The following is an 18,806-nucleotide window of genomic DNA, read 5'->3' as shown; positions in this document are numbered from 1 at the left end:
CACCTTCTTGACTTGGTACTTGAGGGCCAGTTTCAACCTGCTGAGGTCCTGAGAGGGACCGTGTACCACGGCCTGGACCTCCTCCGTGGTCTGACACAGGTCCAGCAGGGCCACCAGGAAGTCTTGGCACTGGGACCACAGGTTCTGGTAGTCCTTCTGTGGAGGAACATCTCAGCTCACCAGCCACAAGACCACCGGACCAATTTTACACTTGCAGAAGATACTTCTAATACTTCTTATACTTGCAGGAGATACTTCTTATACTTGCTAAAGATACTTCCTAAACTTGCAGAATATACTTCTTATACTTGCAGAAAATACTTTCTATACTTGCAAAAGATACTTCTTATACTTGAAGAAAAGATACTTCTTTTACTTGTAGAAAATACTTCTTATACTTGTCGAAGATACTTCTTATACTTGCAGAAGATACTTCCTAAACTTGCAGAAGATACTTCTTATACTTGCAGAAAATACTTTCTATACTTGCAAAATTAAATGATTTTCATTAAAATGTTGACTATTTTTATTACCTTAAAAAAAATTTTTACCTTGAAAATCATTTTTTTCTTTGAAAATAATTTTTTACCTTGAAAAAAAATTTTTACCTTGAAAATTTTTTTTTACATTGAAAATCATTTTTTACCTTGAAAATCATTTTTAACCTTGAAAAAAATTTTTTACCTTGAAAATTTTTTTTACCTTGAAAACATTTTTTACCTTGAAAATCATTTTTTACCTTGAAAAAAAAAAAAATTTACCTTGAACATTTTTTTTCCCCTTAAACATTTTTTTTACCTTGAAAATCGTTTTTTTCCTTGAAAATAATTTTTTACCTTGAAAATCATTTTTACCTTGAAATTTTTTTTTTCCCTTAAACATTTTTTTTACCTTGAAAATCGTTTTTTTCCTTGAAAATAAATTTTTACCTTGAAAATCATTTTTACGTTGAAAATCATTTTTTTCTTTGAAAATCATTTTTTACCTTGAAAAAAAAATTTTACCTTGAAAATTTTTTTTTACATTGAAAATCATTTTTTACCTTGAAAATCATTTTTAACCTTGAAAAAAAAATTTTACCTTGAAAATTTTTTTTTACCTTGAAAATCATTTTTTACCTTGAAAATCATTTTTTACCATGAAAAAAAAATAAATTTACCTTGAAAATTTTTTTTTCCCTTAAACATTTTTTTTACCTTGAAAATCGTTTTTTTCCTTGAAAATCATTTTTTACCTTGAAAATCATTTTTACCTTGAAAATCATTTTTTACCTTGAAAATCATTTTTTACCTTGAAAAGAAATGTTTACCTTGAACATTTTTTTTTACCTTGAAAATTATTTTCAACTTTGAAAATTTTTTTTAACCTTAAAAAATAATTTTTACCTTGAAAATCATTTTTAACCTTGAAAAAAAAATTTTACCTTGAAAATTTTTTTTTACCTTGAAAATCATTTTTTACCTTGAAAATCATTTTTTACCATGAAAAAAAAATAAATTTACCTTGAAAATTTTTTTTTCCCTTAAACATTTTTTTTACCTTGAAAATCGTTTTTTTCCTTGAAAATCATTTTTTACCTTGAAAATCATTTTTACCTTGAAAATCATTTTTTACCTTGAAAATCATTTTTTACCTTGAAAAGAAATGTTTACCTTGAACATTTTTTTTTACCTTGAAAATTATTTTCAACTTTGAAAATTTTTTTTAACCTTAAAAAATAATTTTTACCTTGAAAATTGTTTTTACCTTGAAAATCATTTTTTACCTTGAAAATCATTTTTTACCTTGAAAAAAAAAAATTTTACCTTGAAAAATTTTTTTTCCCCTTAAACATTTTTTTTACCTTGAAAATCGTTTTTTTCCTTGAAAATAATTTTTTACCTTGAAAATCATTTTTACCTTGAAAATTTTTTTTTCCCTTAAACATTTTTTTTTACCTTGAAAATCGTTTTTTTCCTTGAAAATAAATTTTTACCTTGAAAATCATTTTTACCTTGAAAATCATTTTTTTCTTAGAAAATCATTTTTTACCTTGAAAAAAAAATTTTACCTTGAAAATTTTTTTTTACATTGAAAATCATTTTTTACCTTGAAAATCATTTTTAACCTTGAAAAAAAATTTTTACCTTGAAAATTTTTTTTTACCTTGAAAATCATTTTTTACCTTGAAAATCATTTTTTACCATGAAAAAAAAATAAATTTACCTTGAAATTTTTTTTTTCCCTTAAACATTTTTTTTACCTTGAAAATCGTTTTTTTCCTTGAAAATAATTTTTTACCTTGAAAATCATTTTTACCTTGAAAATCATTTTTTACCTTGAAAAAAAAAATTTACCTTGAAAAATTTTTTTTACCTAAAAATTTTTTTTACCTAAAAATTTTTTTTTACCTTGAAAATCATTTTTTACCTTGAAAATCATTTTTAACCTTGAAAATCATTTTTTACCTTGAAAAGAAATGTTTACCTTGAAAAATTTTTTTTACCTTGAAAATCATTTTCAACTTTGAAAATGTATTTTAACCTTAAAAAAAATGTTTTACCTTGAAATTTTTTTTTATCTTGAAAATTATTTTTAACCTTGAAAAAAAAAATTTACCTTGAAAATTTTTTTTAACCTTGAAAAAAAAAATTTACCTTGAAAATTTTTTTTTACCTTGAAAATCATTTTTAACCTTGAAAATCGTTTTTTTCCTTGAAAATCGTTTTTTTCCTTGAAAATCATTTTTTACCTTGAAAATCATTTTTACCTTGAAAATCATTTTTTACCTTGAAAAAAATTTTTTACCTTGAAAAATTTTTTTTACCTTGAAAATCATTTTGTTATTTGAAAATCATTTTTTACCTTGAAAATCATTTTTAACCTTGAAAAAAAAAATTTTACCTTGAAAAATTTTTTTACCTTGAAAATCATTTTTTACCTTGAAAATCATTTTTTACCTTGAAAATCATTTTTTACCTTGAAAAAAAAATTTAACCTTGAAAAAAATTTTTACCTTGAAAAAAAAATTTAACCTTGAAAAATTTTTTTACCTTGAAAAAAAAAATGTTACCTTGAAAATTTTTTTTACCTTGAAAAAAAAATTTTACCTTGAAAAATTTTTTTACCTTGAAAATCATTTTGTTCTTTGAAAATCATTTTTTACCTTGAAAATCATTTTTAACCTTGAACATTTTTTTTTACCTTAAAATTTTTTTTTACCTTGAAAATCATTTTTTACCTTGAAAATCATTTTGACCTACAAAAAAAAATTTTACCTTGAAAAATTTTTTTTACCTTGAAAATATTTTTTTTCTTTGAAAATCATCTTTTACCTTGAAAATCATTTTTTACCTTGAACATTTTTTTTTAACTTGAACATTTTTTTTTACCTTGAAAATCATTTTTTACCTTGAAAATCATTTTTAACCTTGAAAAAAAAATGTTACCTTGAAAAAAAAATTTTACCTTGAAAATATTTTTTTACCTTGAAAATCATTTTTTACCTTGAAAATTTTTTTTTACCTTAAAATTTTTTTTTACCTTGAAAATCATTTTTTACCTTGAAAATCATTTTTTACCTTGAAAAATTTTTTTTACCTTAAAATTTTTTTTTACCTTGAAAATCATTTTTTCTATTTTTAATGCGGACGCTGTATCGATCCGTTGTGGTGAAGAAGGAGCTGAGCCGGAAGGCAAAGCTCTCAATTTACCGGTCGATCTACGTTCCCATCCTCACCTATGGTCATGAGCTTTGGGTTATGACCGAAAGGACAAGATCACGGGTACAAGCGGCCCAAATGAGTTTCCTCCGCTGGGTGGCGGGGCTCTCCCTTAGAGATAGGGTGAGAAGCTCTGTCATCCGGGGGGAGCTCAAAGTAAAGCCGCTGCTCCTCCACATGGAGAGGAGCCAGATGAGGTGGTTCGGGCATCTGGTCAGGATGCCACCCGATCGCCTCCCTCGGGAGGTGTTTAGGGCACGTCCGACCGGTAGGAGGCCACGGGGAAGACCCAGGACACGTTGGGAAGACTATGTCTCCCAGCTGGCCTGGGAACGCCTCGGGATCCCCCGGGAGGAGCTGGACGAAGTGGCTGGGGAGAGGGAAGTCTGGGCTTCCCTGCTTAGGCTGCTGCCCCCGCGACCCGACCTCGGATAAGCGGAAGAAGATGGATGGATGGATGGAATATTTTTTACTTGCAAATTGTTTATAATTGGAAATATTTTTTTTTAATAAAAGAAAAAAAAATGTTTTGAAAATATTTTTTATAATTGAAGAAAAAAAATTATACATGCAAATATTTTTTTACTTGCAAAAAATGTTTTTTTTACTCCGCTATTTTTTTTAAATGCATAAAATAGTTTTTTTAACTTATGAATTATTTGATTTTAATTGCAGATTTATTATTTTTTATTAGCAAATTGTTTTGTTACTTGTTGAAACGTGTTTTTTTTTAAACTTGTGAATGATTTATTTTACTTGCATAAATTTGTTTTATATTTGCAAAAAAAAAAAATTTAATTAAAATATTTTTTATAATTGAAGAAAGATGTTTTTATCCTTAAGAAAACATTTTTTGACTGTCAAATATTTGTTTTTAACAGAAGAAAATAGTTGTTTTATCTGCAAATCGCTTTTTTAATTGAATAATTTTTTTTTTTTAACTTGCAAATATGTTTGTTTACCTGCGTGAGTAAAAGTGTGTGTACTTTTGTCAGTAATTAGAGGAAAAGGTAGAAAAAGTCTGACCTTAAGCTCCACCTCGGTGTGGGCCAAGAGCGCCAGCTGCTGGATCAGGTCCAGCGCCGCCATGACAGGGTCTGGGTGGGACAGGGCCAGGTAAGCCGGACTGGCGAGACCTTGGTAGGCGTGGATGCGGGACAGCGAGTGTGTGAAGGGGTCCAGGTGCTGGCCACAGGTGCTGCACTGGCACAGGTGGGGGTGCGGGCGCTGGATCCGGGCCCCCCTGGCCAGAAGCAGGTGGACCATCTGGTAGTCGTGGCGCTGAGAAGCCAGGATGATGTCACGGGACAAGAGGTCCAAGTCCACCTGACTCATCAGCTCCTTCTTCTCCAGGAGGAGCTTGGTGACCTCCAGCTGCAAAGCATTCTGGTCCGCCAGGTCGGCGTGGAGGTGGGGCGGCTCCACCAGCATGCGCCTCAGCAGAGGAACGTTGGCGCGCACCACCTCCTCCAGGAAGACCTCCTCGCTCACGGAGAGGCTGGAGTAGGCGGGGCACATAAGGGCGGACCCCTGCCGGGTTGCAGGTCTCAAAGGTTTGGACGGGTCCTGCTGCATCATGATGGCTCCGCCCTCACTGCACCACCTGGACACCAGTGAATATAATGTTAGCATGTAGCTCGCATAGCTATGCTAATGTTGCTAACCTAGCATGATGATAAAATGTAATGTTAGCATGTAGCTCGCATAGCTATGCTAATGTTGCTAACCTAGCATGATGATAAAATGTAATGTTAGCATGTAGCTCGCATAGCTATGCTAATGTTGCTAACTGAGCATGATGTTAAAATGTAATGTTAGCATGTAGCTTGCATAGCTATGCTAATGTTGCTAACCTAGCATGATGATAAAATGTAATGTTAGTATGTAGCTCGCATAGCTATGCTAATGTTGCTAACTGAGCATGATGATAAAATGCAATGTTAGCATGTAGCTCGCATAGCTATGCTGATGTTGCTAACCTAGCATGATGTTGAAAGGGAATGTTAGCATATAGCTTCCATAGCTATGCTAGTAATGCTAACTTGTCCTGATGTTGAAAGGTAATGTTAGCATGTAGCTGGCATAGCTATGCTAGTAATGCTAACATGGCCTGATGTTAAAATGTAATGTTTGCATGTAGCTTGCATAGCTACGCTAGTAATGCTAACCTAGCATGATATTGAAAGGTAATGTTAGCATGTAGCTGGTATAGCTATGCTAGTAATGCTAACATGGCCTGATGTTAAAATGTAATGTTAGCATGTAGCTTGCATAGCCATGCTAGTAATACTAACCTAGCATAATGTTGAAAGGGAATGTTAGCATGTAGCTTGCATTGCTATGCTAGTAATGCTAACTTAGCCTGATGTTAAAATGTAATGTTAGCATGTAGCTTGCATAGCCATGCTAGTAATGCTAACCTAGCATGATGTTGAAAGGGAATGTTAGCACGTAGCTTGCATAGCTATGCTAGTAATGGTAACTTAGACTGATGTTAAAATGTAATGTTAGCATGTAGCTTGCATAGGTATGCTAGTAATGCTAACTTGGCCTGATGTTAAAATGTAATGTTAGCATGTAGCTTGCATTGCTATGCTAGTAATGCTAACTTAGCCCGATGTTAAAATGTAATGTTAGCAGGTAGCTTGCATAGCTATGCTAGTAATGCTAACCTAGCATGATGTTGAAAGGGAATGTTAGCATGTAGCTTGCATAGCTTATGCTAATGTTGCTAACTGAGCCTGATGTTAAAATGTAATGTTAGCATGTAGCTTGCATAGCTATGCTAGTAATGCTAACTTAGCCCGATGTTAAAATGTAATATTAGCATGTAGCTTGCATAGCTATGCTAATAATGCTAACCTAGCATGATGTTGAAAGGGAATGTTAGCTATGCTAATGTTGCTAACTGAGCCTGATGTTAAAATGTAATGTTAGCATGTAGCTTGCATAGCTATGCTAGTAATGCCAACTGAGCCTGATGTTAAAATGTAATGTTAGCATGTAGCTCGCATAAATAACTTTGCTAATGTTGCTAACATAGCTGATGTTAAAATGTAAAGTTAGCATGTTTTGCTAACCTAGCATGATGTTAAAATGTAATGTTTGCATGTAGCTTGCATAGCTATGCTAGTAATGCTAACTTGGCCTGATGTTAAAATGTAATGTTAGCATGTAGCTTGCATAGCTATGCTAGTAATGCTAACCTAGCATGATGTTGAAAGGGAATGTTAGCTATGCCAATGTTGCTAACTGAGCCTGATGTTAAAATGTAATGTTAGCATGTAGCTTGCATAGCTATGCTAGTAATGCCAACTGAGCCTGATGTTAAAATGTAATGCTAGCATGTAGCTCGCATAAATAACTTTGCTAATGTTGCTAACATAGCTGATGTTAAAATGTAAAGTTAGCTTGTTGCTAACCTAGCATGATGTTAAAATGTAAAGTTAGCATGTTGCTAACCTAGCATGATGTTAAGATGTAAAGTTAGCATGTTGCTAACCTAGCATGATGTTAAAATGTAATGTTCGCATGTAGCTTGCATAGCTATGCTAGTAATGCTAACTTAGCCCGATGTTAAAATGTAATATTAGCATGTAGCTTGCATAGCTATGCTAATAATGCTAACCTAGCATGATGTTGAAAGGGAATGTTAGCTATGCTAATGTTGCTAACTGAGCCTGATGTTAAAATGTAATGTTCGCATGTAGCTTGCATAGCTATGCTAGTAATGCCAACTGAGCCTGATATTAAAATGTAATGCTAGCATGTAGCTCGCATAAATAACTTTGCTAATGTTGCTAACATAGCTGATGTTCAAATGTAATGTTAGCATGTAGCTTGCATAGCTATGCTAATGTTGCTAACTGAGCCTGATGTTAAAATGTAATGTTAGCATGTAGCTTGCATAGCTATGCTAGTAATGCTAACTTGGCCTGATGTTAAAATGTAATGTTAGCATGTAGCTTGCATAGCTATGCTAGTAATGCCAACTGAGCCTGATGTTAAAATGTAATGTTAGCATGTAGCTCGCATAAATAACTTTGCTAATGTTGCTAACATAGCTGATGTTAAAATGTAAAGTTAGCATGTTGCTAACCTAGCATGATGTTAAAATGTAAAGTTAGCATGTTGCTAACCTAGCATGATGTTAAAATGTAATGTTCGCATGTAGCTTGCATAGCTATGCTAGTAATGCTAACTTAGCCCGATGTTAAAATGTAATGTTAGCATGTAGCTTGCATAGCTATGCTAGTAATGCCAACTGAGCCTGATGTTTAAATGTAATGTTAGCATGTAGCTCGCATAAATAACTTTGCTAATGTTGCTAACATAGCTGATGTTAAAATGTAAAGTTAGCATGTAGCTCACAAAGCTATGCTAATGTTGCTAACCTAGCATGATGTTAAAATGTAATGTTCGCATGTAGCTTGCATAGCTATGCTAGCAAAGCTAACTTGGCCTGATGTTAAAATGTAATATTAGCATGTAGCTTGCATAGCTATGCTAATAATGCTAACCTAGCATGATGTTGAAAGGGAATGTTAGCTATGCTAATGTTGCTAACTGAGCCTGATGTTAAAATGTAATGTTAGCATGTAGCTTGCATAGCTATGCTAGTAATGCCAACTGAGCCTGATGTTAAAATGTAATGTTAGCATGTAGCTCGCATAAATAACTTTGCTAATGTTGCTAACATAGCTGATGTTAAAATGTAAAGTTAGCATGTAGCTCACAAAGCTATGCTAATGTTGCTAACCTAGCATGATGTTAAAATGTTATGTTCGCATGTAGCTTGCATAGCTATGCTAGTAATGCTAACTTAGCCCGATGTTAAAATGTAATATTAGCATGTAGCTTGCATAGCTATGCTAGCAATGCTAACTTGGCCTGATGTTAAAATGTAATGTTAGCATGTAGCTTGCATAGCTATGCTAGTAATGCTAATATTTGCCACTCAATGTTATGGTTTTGAAGGTGACAAATGAAGTTGGACAAGTACACAGCAACAATATTGATGTGAATAGTAGACAGTAGCTTAGTGTGTTGTTTTCATTTCAAAAATCAGGAACGTGGTGTTGATGTTGTTGCAGAGACGTGACAGCTGCTGGGAGTTATGACTTTCTCCCCATGAAGGACGACACCTACAGTCTAATCATCTGTCCTTCACACACTCTTCACCTTGCACTTACTATATATAGATACATGTTTATACAAATATATACATGTTTATACAAGTATATACATGTTTATACACGTGTATATATATATATATATATATATATATATATATATATATATATATATATATATATATATATATATATATATATATATATATATATATATATATATACACATATACACAGTGGTGGTCAAAAGTGTACCGTATTTTCCGCACTATTAGCCGCACCTAAAAACCACAAATTTACTCAAAAGCTGACAGTGCGGCTTATAACCCGGTGCGCTTTATATATGGATTAATATTAAGATTCATTTTCATAAAGTTTCGGTCTCGCAACTACGGTAAACAGCCGCCATCTTTTTTCCCCATAGAAGAGGAAGTGCTTCTTCTTCTACGCAAGCAACCGCCAAGGTAAGCACCCGCCCCCATAGAACAGGAAGCGCTTCTTCTTCTACTGTAAGCAACCACTTGCCCCCGTAGAAGAAGAAGAAGCGCGCGGATATTACGTTTCATTTCCTTTGTGTGTTTACATCTGTAAAGACCACAAAATGGCTCCTACTAAGCGACAGGTTTCCGGTTCATGAAAAGACGCAATCTCTCCATCCGCACACGGACTACTATTTCACAGCAACTGCCTAAAGACTTTCAAGAAAAGCTGGCTACTTTCCGTGCATATTGTAAAAACAAGATAGCTGAAAAAAAGATCCGGCCAGAGAACATTATCAACATGGACGAGGTTCCACTGACTTTTGATATTCCTGTGAACCGCACTGTGGATACAACGGGAGCACGTACGGTGAATATTCGCACCACAGGGAATGAGAAGTCATCCTTCACTGTGGTTCTAGCTTGCCATGCTAATGGCCAGAAACTTCCACCCATGGTGATATTCAAAAGGAAGACCTTGCCAAAAGAGACCTTTCCAGCCGGCGTCATCATAAAAGCTAACTCGAAGGGATGGATGGATGAAGAAAAGATGAGCGAGTGGTTAAGGTAAGTTTACGCGAAGAGGCCGGGTGGCTTTTTTCACGCAGCTCCGTCCTGCCTGAAGGCACTTTTGGTAGCCATCCACAAGCTTCTGCTTGAATTTTCGACCACAAAATTGCTGCAGTTCAGCTAAATGTGTTGCTTTTCTGACATGGACTTGTTTCTTCAGCATTGTCCACACCTTTAAGTCAGGACTTTGGGAAGGCCATTCTAAAACCTTCATTCTAGCCTGATTTAGCCATTCCTTTACCACTTTTGACGTGTGTTTGGGGTCATTGTCCTGTTGTGTTTATATAAGTGACCATCTATTGATGCGTTTATATAAGTTACAATCTATATATGTGCTTTTATTAGTTACAATCTATATATGTGCTTATTATATAAGTTACAATCTATAGATGCGTTTATATAAGTTACGCCCACATTTGCAGTCCTCTCCAAGGTTTCTCATAGTCATTCATTTTGACATCCCACTGGGTTGTGAGTTTTTCCTTGCCCTGATGTGGGCTCTGTACCGAGGATGTCGTTGTGGCTTGTGCAGCCCTTTGAGACACTTGTGATTTAGGGCTATATAAACAAACATTGATAGATTGATTGATATAGTGTATATATATTTATATGTAGTTATAGTATATATATATTTATATGTGGTTATAGTGTATATATATATTTATGTGTTATAGTCTATATATATATTTATATGTGGTTTATATATATTCATATGTGGCTTATATATATTTATATGTGGTTATAGTGTATATATATTTATATGTGGTTATAGTGTGTATACAGTATATTTACATGTGGTTATAGTGTATATATATATATATTTATATGTGGTTATAGTGTATATATATTTATATGTGGTTATAGTGTGTATACAGTATATTTACATGTGTTATAGTGTATATATATATATATATTTATATGTGGTTATAGTGTATATATATTTATATGTGGTTATAGTGTATATATATTTACATGTGGTTATAGTGTATATATATATATATATATATTTATATGTGGTTATAGTGTATATATATTTACATGTGGTTATAGTGTATATATATTTACATGTGGTTATAGTGTATATATATTTATATGTGGTTGTAGTGTATATATATTTATATGTGGTTATAGTCTATATATATATTTATATGTGGTTTATATATATTTATATGTGGTTATAGTGTATATATATATATCTATATGTGGTTATAATCTATATATATATTTATATGTGGTTTATATATGTTTATATGTGGTTATAGTGTATATATATATACATCTATATGTGGTTATAATCTATATATATATTTATATGTGGTTTATATATATTTATATGTGGTTATAGTGTATATATATTTATATGTGGTTATAATGTATATATATTTATATGTGGTTATAGTGTATATATATTTATATGTGGTTATAGTGTATATATATTTATATGTGGTTGTAGTGTATATATATTTATATGTGGTTTATATATATTTATATGTGGTTATAGTCTATATATATATTTATATGTGGTTTATATATATTTATATGTGGTTATAGTGTATATATATATATATCTATATGTGGTTATAATGTATATATATATTTATATGTGGTTTATATATGTTTATATGTGGTTATAGTGTATATATATATATCTATATCTATATGTGGTTATAATCTATATATATATTTATATGTGGTTTATATATATTTATATGTGGTTATAGTGTATATATATTTATATGTGGTTATAATGTATATATATTTATATGTGGTTATAGTGTATATATATTTATATGTGGTTGTAGTGTATATATATTTATATGTGGTTTGTATATATTTATATGTGGTTATAGTCTATATATATATTTATATGTGGTTATAGTCTATATATATATTTATATGTGGTTTATATATATTTATATGTGGTTATAATCTATATATATATTTATATGTGGTTATAGTGTATATATATATTTATATGTGGTTATAGTGTATATATATTTATATGTGGTTATAGTGTACATGTATTTATATGTGGTTATAGTCTATATATATATATATATATATATATATATATTTATATGTGGTTATAGTGTATAAATATTTATATATGGTTATAATCTATATATATATTTATATGTGGTTTATATATATTTATATGTGGTTATAGTGTATATATATTTATATGTGGTTATAGTGTATATATATTTATATGTGGTTATAGTGTATATATATTTATATGTGGTTATAGTGTATATATATATATTTATATGTGGTTATAGTGTGTGTATATATATATATATATATTTATATGTGTTATAGTGTGTGTGTGTGTATATATATATATATATATATATATATATATATATATATATATATATATATATATATATATATATATGTGGTTATAGTGTATATATATATTTATATGTGGTTATAGTGTATATATATATTTATACGTGGTTATAGTGTATATATATTTTCTCATTCTGTTTTGCACACTCTCGGAGTCAACATGTGCATAGTCATGTACATAAGTGTTTTTGTATATATTGTTTTTCAAATCACCTGACATGTATACTGTGTATATGTACATCATTTATCCATTTTTTATATACATGTTACAGGTTATGTATCTTTTTATTATTGAATGTATCAAATGTGATGAATATTAATGGACCACAACGGAAAGAAGCCTTTTGGCTTTTTGTGCCATCCATGTGCCTTTTTAAAGCATTACATGGATTACATTCTTTAACATGTCAATAAACTTATCAATCAATCAATTAATATTTATGTTCTTCAATATTTATACTGTAAATACTATTCTTGTGAAGCAGTCATAAAACAACATAAGTACACACATGCAGCAATGAATATATACTCACATGAAGAGACAAGAAGAATCACTGCAGGTTGTTGATGTCAGACAACACCTGCTGTGCACACAACACCTTGAAGTGGACATGACACCTCCTTCTGTGACGTCACACTGCCTGTCACTTTTTAACCTCTCATTGCCCACAACATGCACCATTTATATATATATATCAATAATATTCCCTTCAGCACTTTGAGATATATTTTAAATGTAAAGTAGACTACAAAAAAGTTGATGCTTGGTAAATGATGAAATATGAAGCCTATTCCTACATGGCAACTCCAACTTAATAATAATAATAGTTTAGATTTTATATCGCGCTTTTCTATTATTAGACACTCAAAGCGCTCACAGAGAAGTGGAAACCCATCATTCATTCACACCTAGTGGTGGTAAGCTACATTTGTAGCCACAGCTGCCCTGGGGTAGACTGACGGAAGCGTGGCTGCCAATTTGCGCCTACGTCCCCTCCGACCAGGCCCGGCCCTAACCAATCAGGCGCCCTAGGCAAGATTTTAGGTGGCGCCCCCCCACATCGGCAGTGAAGTGTATATACCAGGGGTCGGCAACCTTTACCAGTCAAAGAGCCATTTTGACCAGTTTCACAAATTATAGAAAACAATGGGAGCCGCAAAATGTTTTTGAAATTTTAAATGAAATAACACTGCATACAAAGTTTTTTTTTTTGCTTTGTGCTATGTATAAACCAGGGGTCTCAGACACGTTGCCCACACCTTCAGGTGGAATTTGAAAGCTGGTGCGGCACGCGGGTTTTAAATGAATGGCGCTTGTCAGCGTCATGCATGCCGTGATGGTACAGTATATAGCACCCACGACACCCAGCGTGCCTGATCAGCCACATGTTGTATGGGGCTTCCGCTTGGTCACGTAGGTAACAGCAAGGCATACTTGGTCAACAACCACACAGGTCACACTGACGGTGGCGGTATAAAAAAACAAAACTTTAACACTCTTACTAATAATGTGCCACACTGTGAACCCACACCAAACAAGAATGACAAACAAATTTCGGGAGAACATCTGCACCGTAACACAACATAAACACAACAGGACAAATACCCAGAATCCCATGCAGCCCTAACTCTTCCGGGATACATTATACACCCCCCCCCCCCACAGTGTGGCGCATTATTAGTAAGAGTGTTAAAGTTTTGTTTTTTTATACCGCCACCGTCAGTGTGACCTGTGTGGTTGTTGACCAAGTATGCCTTGCTGTCATGTACGTGTGCAAGCAGAAGATGTATATTGTATAACAAGTGTTGGACTGGCACGCTGTTAATACAGATTGTAGAGGGCGCCAAATGTTGTACCATCATGGCACGCCCTTATTATAGCCGTAAGGGTGAAAATCGGTGATTATTAATCCCGGGTGTTTTCTGCGAGGCACTGAAATCCGGAAGTCTCACGGGAAAATTGGGGGGTTCAGCAAGTAAGCTGCTGAGCCGCATCAGAGTGATCAAAGAGCCGCATGCGGCTCCGGAGCCGCGGGTTGCTGACCCCTGGTATATACTCACAAGAAACCGAATAGCTTTGTCTTTGACCTTTTTTTTACTTACAACTATACCTAATATATAAAGGGGTGGAAAAGTGACTATTACCTGCAGGGCAAACATTAGCTAACCAGAAGGCAATAACAATGTAAACAAAAAACACCTGCTTAAAAGATCTAATACAAATGTCCCTGAGGAATGTAAGGTGGGAGTACTGTAATTACCTAACGTTACATTATTATTTTCCATAACAATTTAGCCCCCTCCACAATATTAACCCGACGTTAAAACAGAACTAGCTATTTATTGATTAGCAATTGCCGAATCATGTAACATTAGCTTAATGCTAACAAGCCAGGTTACTATCACATTCTGTAACAGACAAATAATTTCATGTAGGCTAACGTTACCTACCTGCTACCTCTGTCTTTTCTCGTTTCTCCTCCTCTTCTTTTCTCTTTTTTCTTCCCTGGGCACCTGACAGTTTTGGCCGTTTTGACATCTTGTGTTGATTTTTTGATGTGGTGACGTCCAAAAAGAGTCATGTTACGGGAAGGGAGGGGGCGCACCGTGCAGGGGGGGGGCGTAATGTTGTAACAAATAATATTTCTATTAAATAGGCTTTACTTTGCATTTTAATTAACGTGGGATTATTTTTTGTATTTAGAAATAATAGTACCAACTTTTTTTTCTTTTTTTTTTTCTCCAACATTTGTGGCACTGGCGTGGCGCCCCCTGATGGACGGCACCCTTAGCATTTGCCTATACGGCCTATGCCACGGGCCGGCCCTGCCTCCGACCACCACTCATCATTCATTCATCATTCATTCACCAGTGTGAGCGGCACCGGGGGCAAGGGTGAAGTGTCCTGCCCAAGGACACAACGGCAGTGATTTGGATGTCAAAAGGCGGGGAGCGAACCTGCAACCCTCAGGTTTCTGGCGCGGCCGCTCTACCCACTACGCCATGCCGCCCCTCAACTTGTCTTCTTTCACCCCACTTTTAAACTTTATAGGAATAAAGTGCATCTCAGGAAATAAAGAAGATACTTGTCAGTGTTACATATGTAACTGCTGTGTAGCCGTCCCGCCAAGAAGCCACACACAGGCTGGATTGGATGATGTGCTTCTTTACTGGTGGCTGCAATGAGTGATCAGAACGCACGTACACGCAATATGTGGTTAGCACCTCTGCTGGTTTTGATGTCATTAGCATTAGAGTGCAGGAAGTCTGCTCAAGTACATAACATTTTCATATTTGTACAATTGCATGAAATGCAATTACAGATGTGACTTAATACAATGGTTTTTAACAGTGTACTTTTTTACGTGTGTGATCGTATAGTGGTTTCCCTTTATTTCGAAAATCCTCGAAAAAATTGTGGCACAGCAGCTAAATGAACACTTAGTGTCTAACAATCTCTGTGAACCTTTTCAATCCGGTTTCAGGGCAAATCACTCTACGGAGACAGCCCTCGCAAAAATGACTAATGATCTACTGCTAACGATGGATTCTGATGCGTCATCTATGTTGCTGCTTCTTCATCTTAGCGCTGCTTTCGATACCGTCGATCATAATATTTTATTAGAGCGTATCAAAACACGTATTGGTATGTCAGACTTAGCTTTGTCGTGGTTTAACTCTTATCTTACTGACAGGATGCAATGCGTCTCCCATAATAATGTGACCTCAGACTATGTTAAGGTAACGTGCGGAGTTCCTCAGGGTTCGGTTCTTGGCCCTGCACTCTTTAGTATTTACATGCTGCCGCTAGGCGACATCATACGCAAATACGGTGTTAGCTTTCATTGCTATGCTGATGACAGCCAACTCTACATGCCCCTAAAGCTGACCAACACGCCGGATTGTAGTCAGCTGGAGGCGTGTCTTAATGAAATTAAACAATGGATGTCCGCTAACTTCTTGCAACTCAACGCCAAGAAAACGGAAATGCTGATTATCGGTCCTGCTAAACACCGACATTTATTTAATAATACCACCTTAACATTTGACAACCAAACAATTACACAAGGCGAATCAGTAAAGAATCTGGGTATTATCTTCCACCCAACTCTCTCCTTTGAGTCACACATTAAGAGTGTTACTAAAACGGCCTTCTTTCATCTCCGTAATATCGCTAAAATTCGTTCTATTTTATCCACTAGCGACGCTGAGATCATTATTCATGCGTTCGTTACGTCTCGTCTCGACTACTGTAACCTATTATTTTCGGGTCTCCCTATGTCTAGCATTAAAAGATTACAATTGGTACAAAATGCTGCTGCTAGACTTTTGACAAGAACAAGAAAGTTTGATCATATTACGCCTATACTGTATATACATATATACATATATATATACCTATACTGGCTCACCTGCACTGGCTTCCTGTGCACTTAAGAAGTGACTTTAAGGTTTTACTACTTACGTATAAAATACTACACGGTCTAGCTCCGTCCTATCTTGGCGATTGCATTGTACCATATGTCCCGGCGAGAAATCTGCGTATTAGTGATTCCCAGAGCCCAAAAAAAGTCTGCGGGCTATAGAGCGTTTTCTATTGGGGCTCCAGTACTATGGAATGCCCTCCCGGTAACAATTAGAGATGCTACCTCAGTAGAAGCATTTAAGTCCCATCTTAAAACTCATTTGTATACTCTAGCCTTTAAATAGCCCCCCTGTTAGACCAGTTGATCTGCCGTTTATTTTCTTTTCTCCTCTGCTCCCCCTTTCCTTGAGGGGGGGGGGGCCCAGGTCCGGTGGCCATGGATGAAGTGCTGGCTGTCCAGAGTCGGGACCCGGGGTGGACCGCTCGCCTGTGCATCGGCTGGGAACATCTCTGCACTGCTGACCCGTCTCCGCTCGAGACGGTGTCCTGCTGGCCCCACTATGGACTGGACTCTTACTATTATGTTGGATCCACTATGGACTGGACTCTTACTCTTACTATTATGTTGGATCCACTATGGACTGGACTCTCACAATATTATGTCAGACCCACTCGACATCCATTGCTTTCGGTCTCCCCTAGAGGGGGGGGGTTACCCACATATGCGGTCCTCTCCAAGGTTTCTCATAGTCATTCACATCGACGTCCCACTGGGGTGAGTTTTTCCTTGCCCTTATGTGGGCTTTGTACCGAGGATGTCGTTGTGGCTTGTGCAGCCCTTTGAGACACTTGTGATTTAGGGCTATATAAATAAACATTGATTGATTGATTGATTTTAACTTGCTTTTATCTTGACTGGTATTACAATTAATTCAATAAAACATATTTTAACTTGTTTTTTAACGAACATCATCCTTTTTTTAATATATATATTTATGAAATAGAAAAATACAAAATACAAGATGTTGTTGTTTGTGGTTACCAGTAGGAAGAACCATGTCGAGCTGCATGAATAACTTGGCTTTAATAAAGACTTCAGGAGGACAGCAATTTTACATACGCACTGCATGAGAGAGTGGTAATAACTGATTCCCTGATGTGCACACCCTGGTGGTGTGTTCGAAAATTACAACAACAAAACAGTCATTTTACCAAATGATCTACATCCTTCCCTTTTTAGTTAAAAGTCTTTCATAAAAAACAAAAGCAGATAAGTGAAACTTGGTCAAGTCGAAACTTGCATTTCTGCGGGTTGAGTTTGAGGTTTATTTCCTTCACACGTTCAAGCACTTTTTTTAGGTTGGCGTCGTGCTCCGCCACATCACGACCTCCGATGATGATGTCATCGACAATGACTGAGCATGGATACCCAGCAAAGAGTTGATCCATTGTGCGCTGGAATACCTCGCTTGCAGAGTTAATACCGAAAGGCATGCGAAAGAATCTGTAACGTCCAAAAGGAGTACTGAATGTTGTCTTCATTGAGGACTTCTTGTCCAGGCGGATCTGCCAGAATGAATTTTTTGCGTCTAGCACCGAAAACACTGTTGCACCTGACATTTGTGCTGCTACCTCCTCCACACTTCTCATGGGGTGGTGGGGCCGTTTTAGTGCTTCATTTAAATCTTTGGGGTTGATGCATAATCTGATTTCTGATTTGCCTTTCTTGTGCGCAGCGACCATGGATGACACCCAATCTGTTGGTTCGCTGACTGAAGTAATAACGCCTATGCGTTCCATGCGTTCAAGTTCAGCTTTCACACAATCTTGCATCGCCACGGGGATGCGGTGGGCCGGCCTTACAACAGGCGGCACATTGGGGTCCACTGTCATTGTGTAAACAACTGGTAGTTCTCCGAGCTCTTCACTGAAGATATCTTGGTATTGTGTGAGGATCCGTGCGCTGAACTCTCCAGTGTTCTCTGTGGTGACATGGTGCACATTGGGACTCAACTGGACTAGCCCCATACGCAGGCATGCACGGAAGCCCAACAGCGATGTCACATTTTTATCCACTATGAAAAATGTCAGTAAGTGGCGCTGTGCCTTTAAAAAGCATGTCAGTGTAGCTTCACCTTGTGTCTCGATTTTGGCTCCTCCGTAAGCAACCCAATTTGTGCTTTTGTTTTGTTTGGCGAGTTTCACG

At 35.2% G+C, this 18,806-nt stretch overlaps 1 protein-coding gene across 1 annotated transcript in view; it reads right to left on the bottom strand.

Moving 5' to 3' along the window:
* LOC133614892 (short transient receptor potential channel 7-like) overlaps positions 1-18,806 on the bottom strand; it is a 37,764-nt gene that overhangs the window by 18,341 nt on the left and 617 nt on the right. The window contains exons 2-4 of the mRNA XM_061973256.1: positions 17,898-18,618; positions 4,728-5,304; positions 4-156 (exon numbers count right to left, since the gene is read on the bottom strand). Coding sequence (XP_061829240.1) covers positions 4-156; positions 4,728-5,304; positions 17,898-18,618 — 1,451 coding nt within the window. The remainder of the gene's footprint in view (positions 1-3; positions 157-4,727; positions 5,305-17,897; positions 18,619-18,806) is intronic.

Source organism: Nerophis lumbriciformis, linkage group LG17, assembly GCF_033978685.3.
Source record: "Nerophis lumbriciformis linkage group LG17, RoL_Nlum_v2.1, whole genome shotgun sequence".
Classification (NCBI taxonomy): Eukaryota; Metazoa; Chordata; class Actinopteri; order Syngnathiformes; family Syngnathidae; genus Nerophis; species Nerophis lumbriciformis.
The sequence above is the reverse complement of the archived record's forward strand: the minus strand, read 5'-3'. Positions and strand labels throughout refer to the sequence as shown.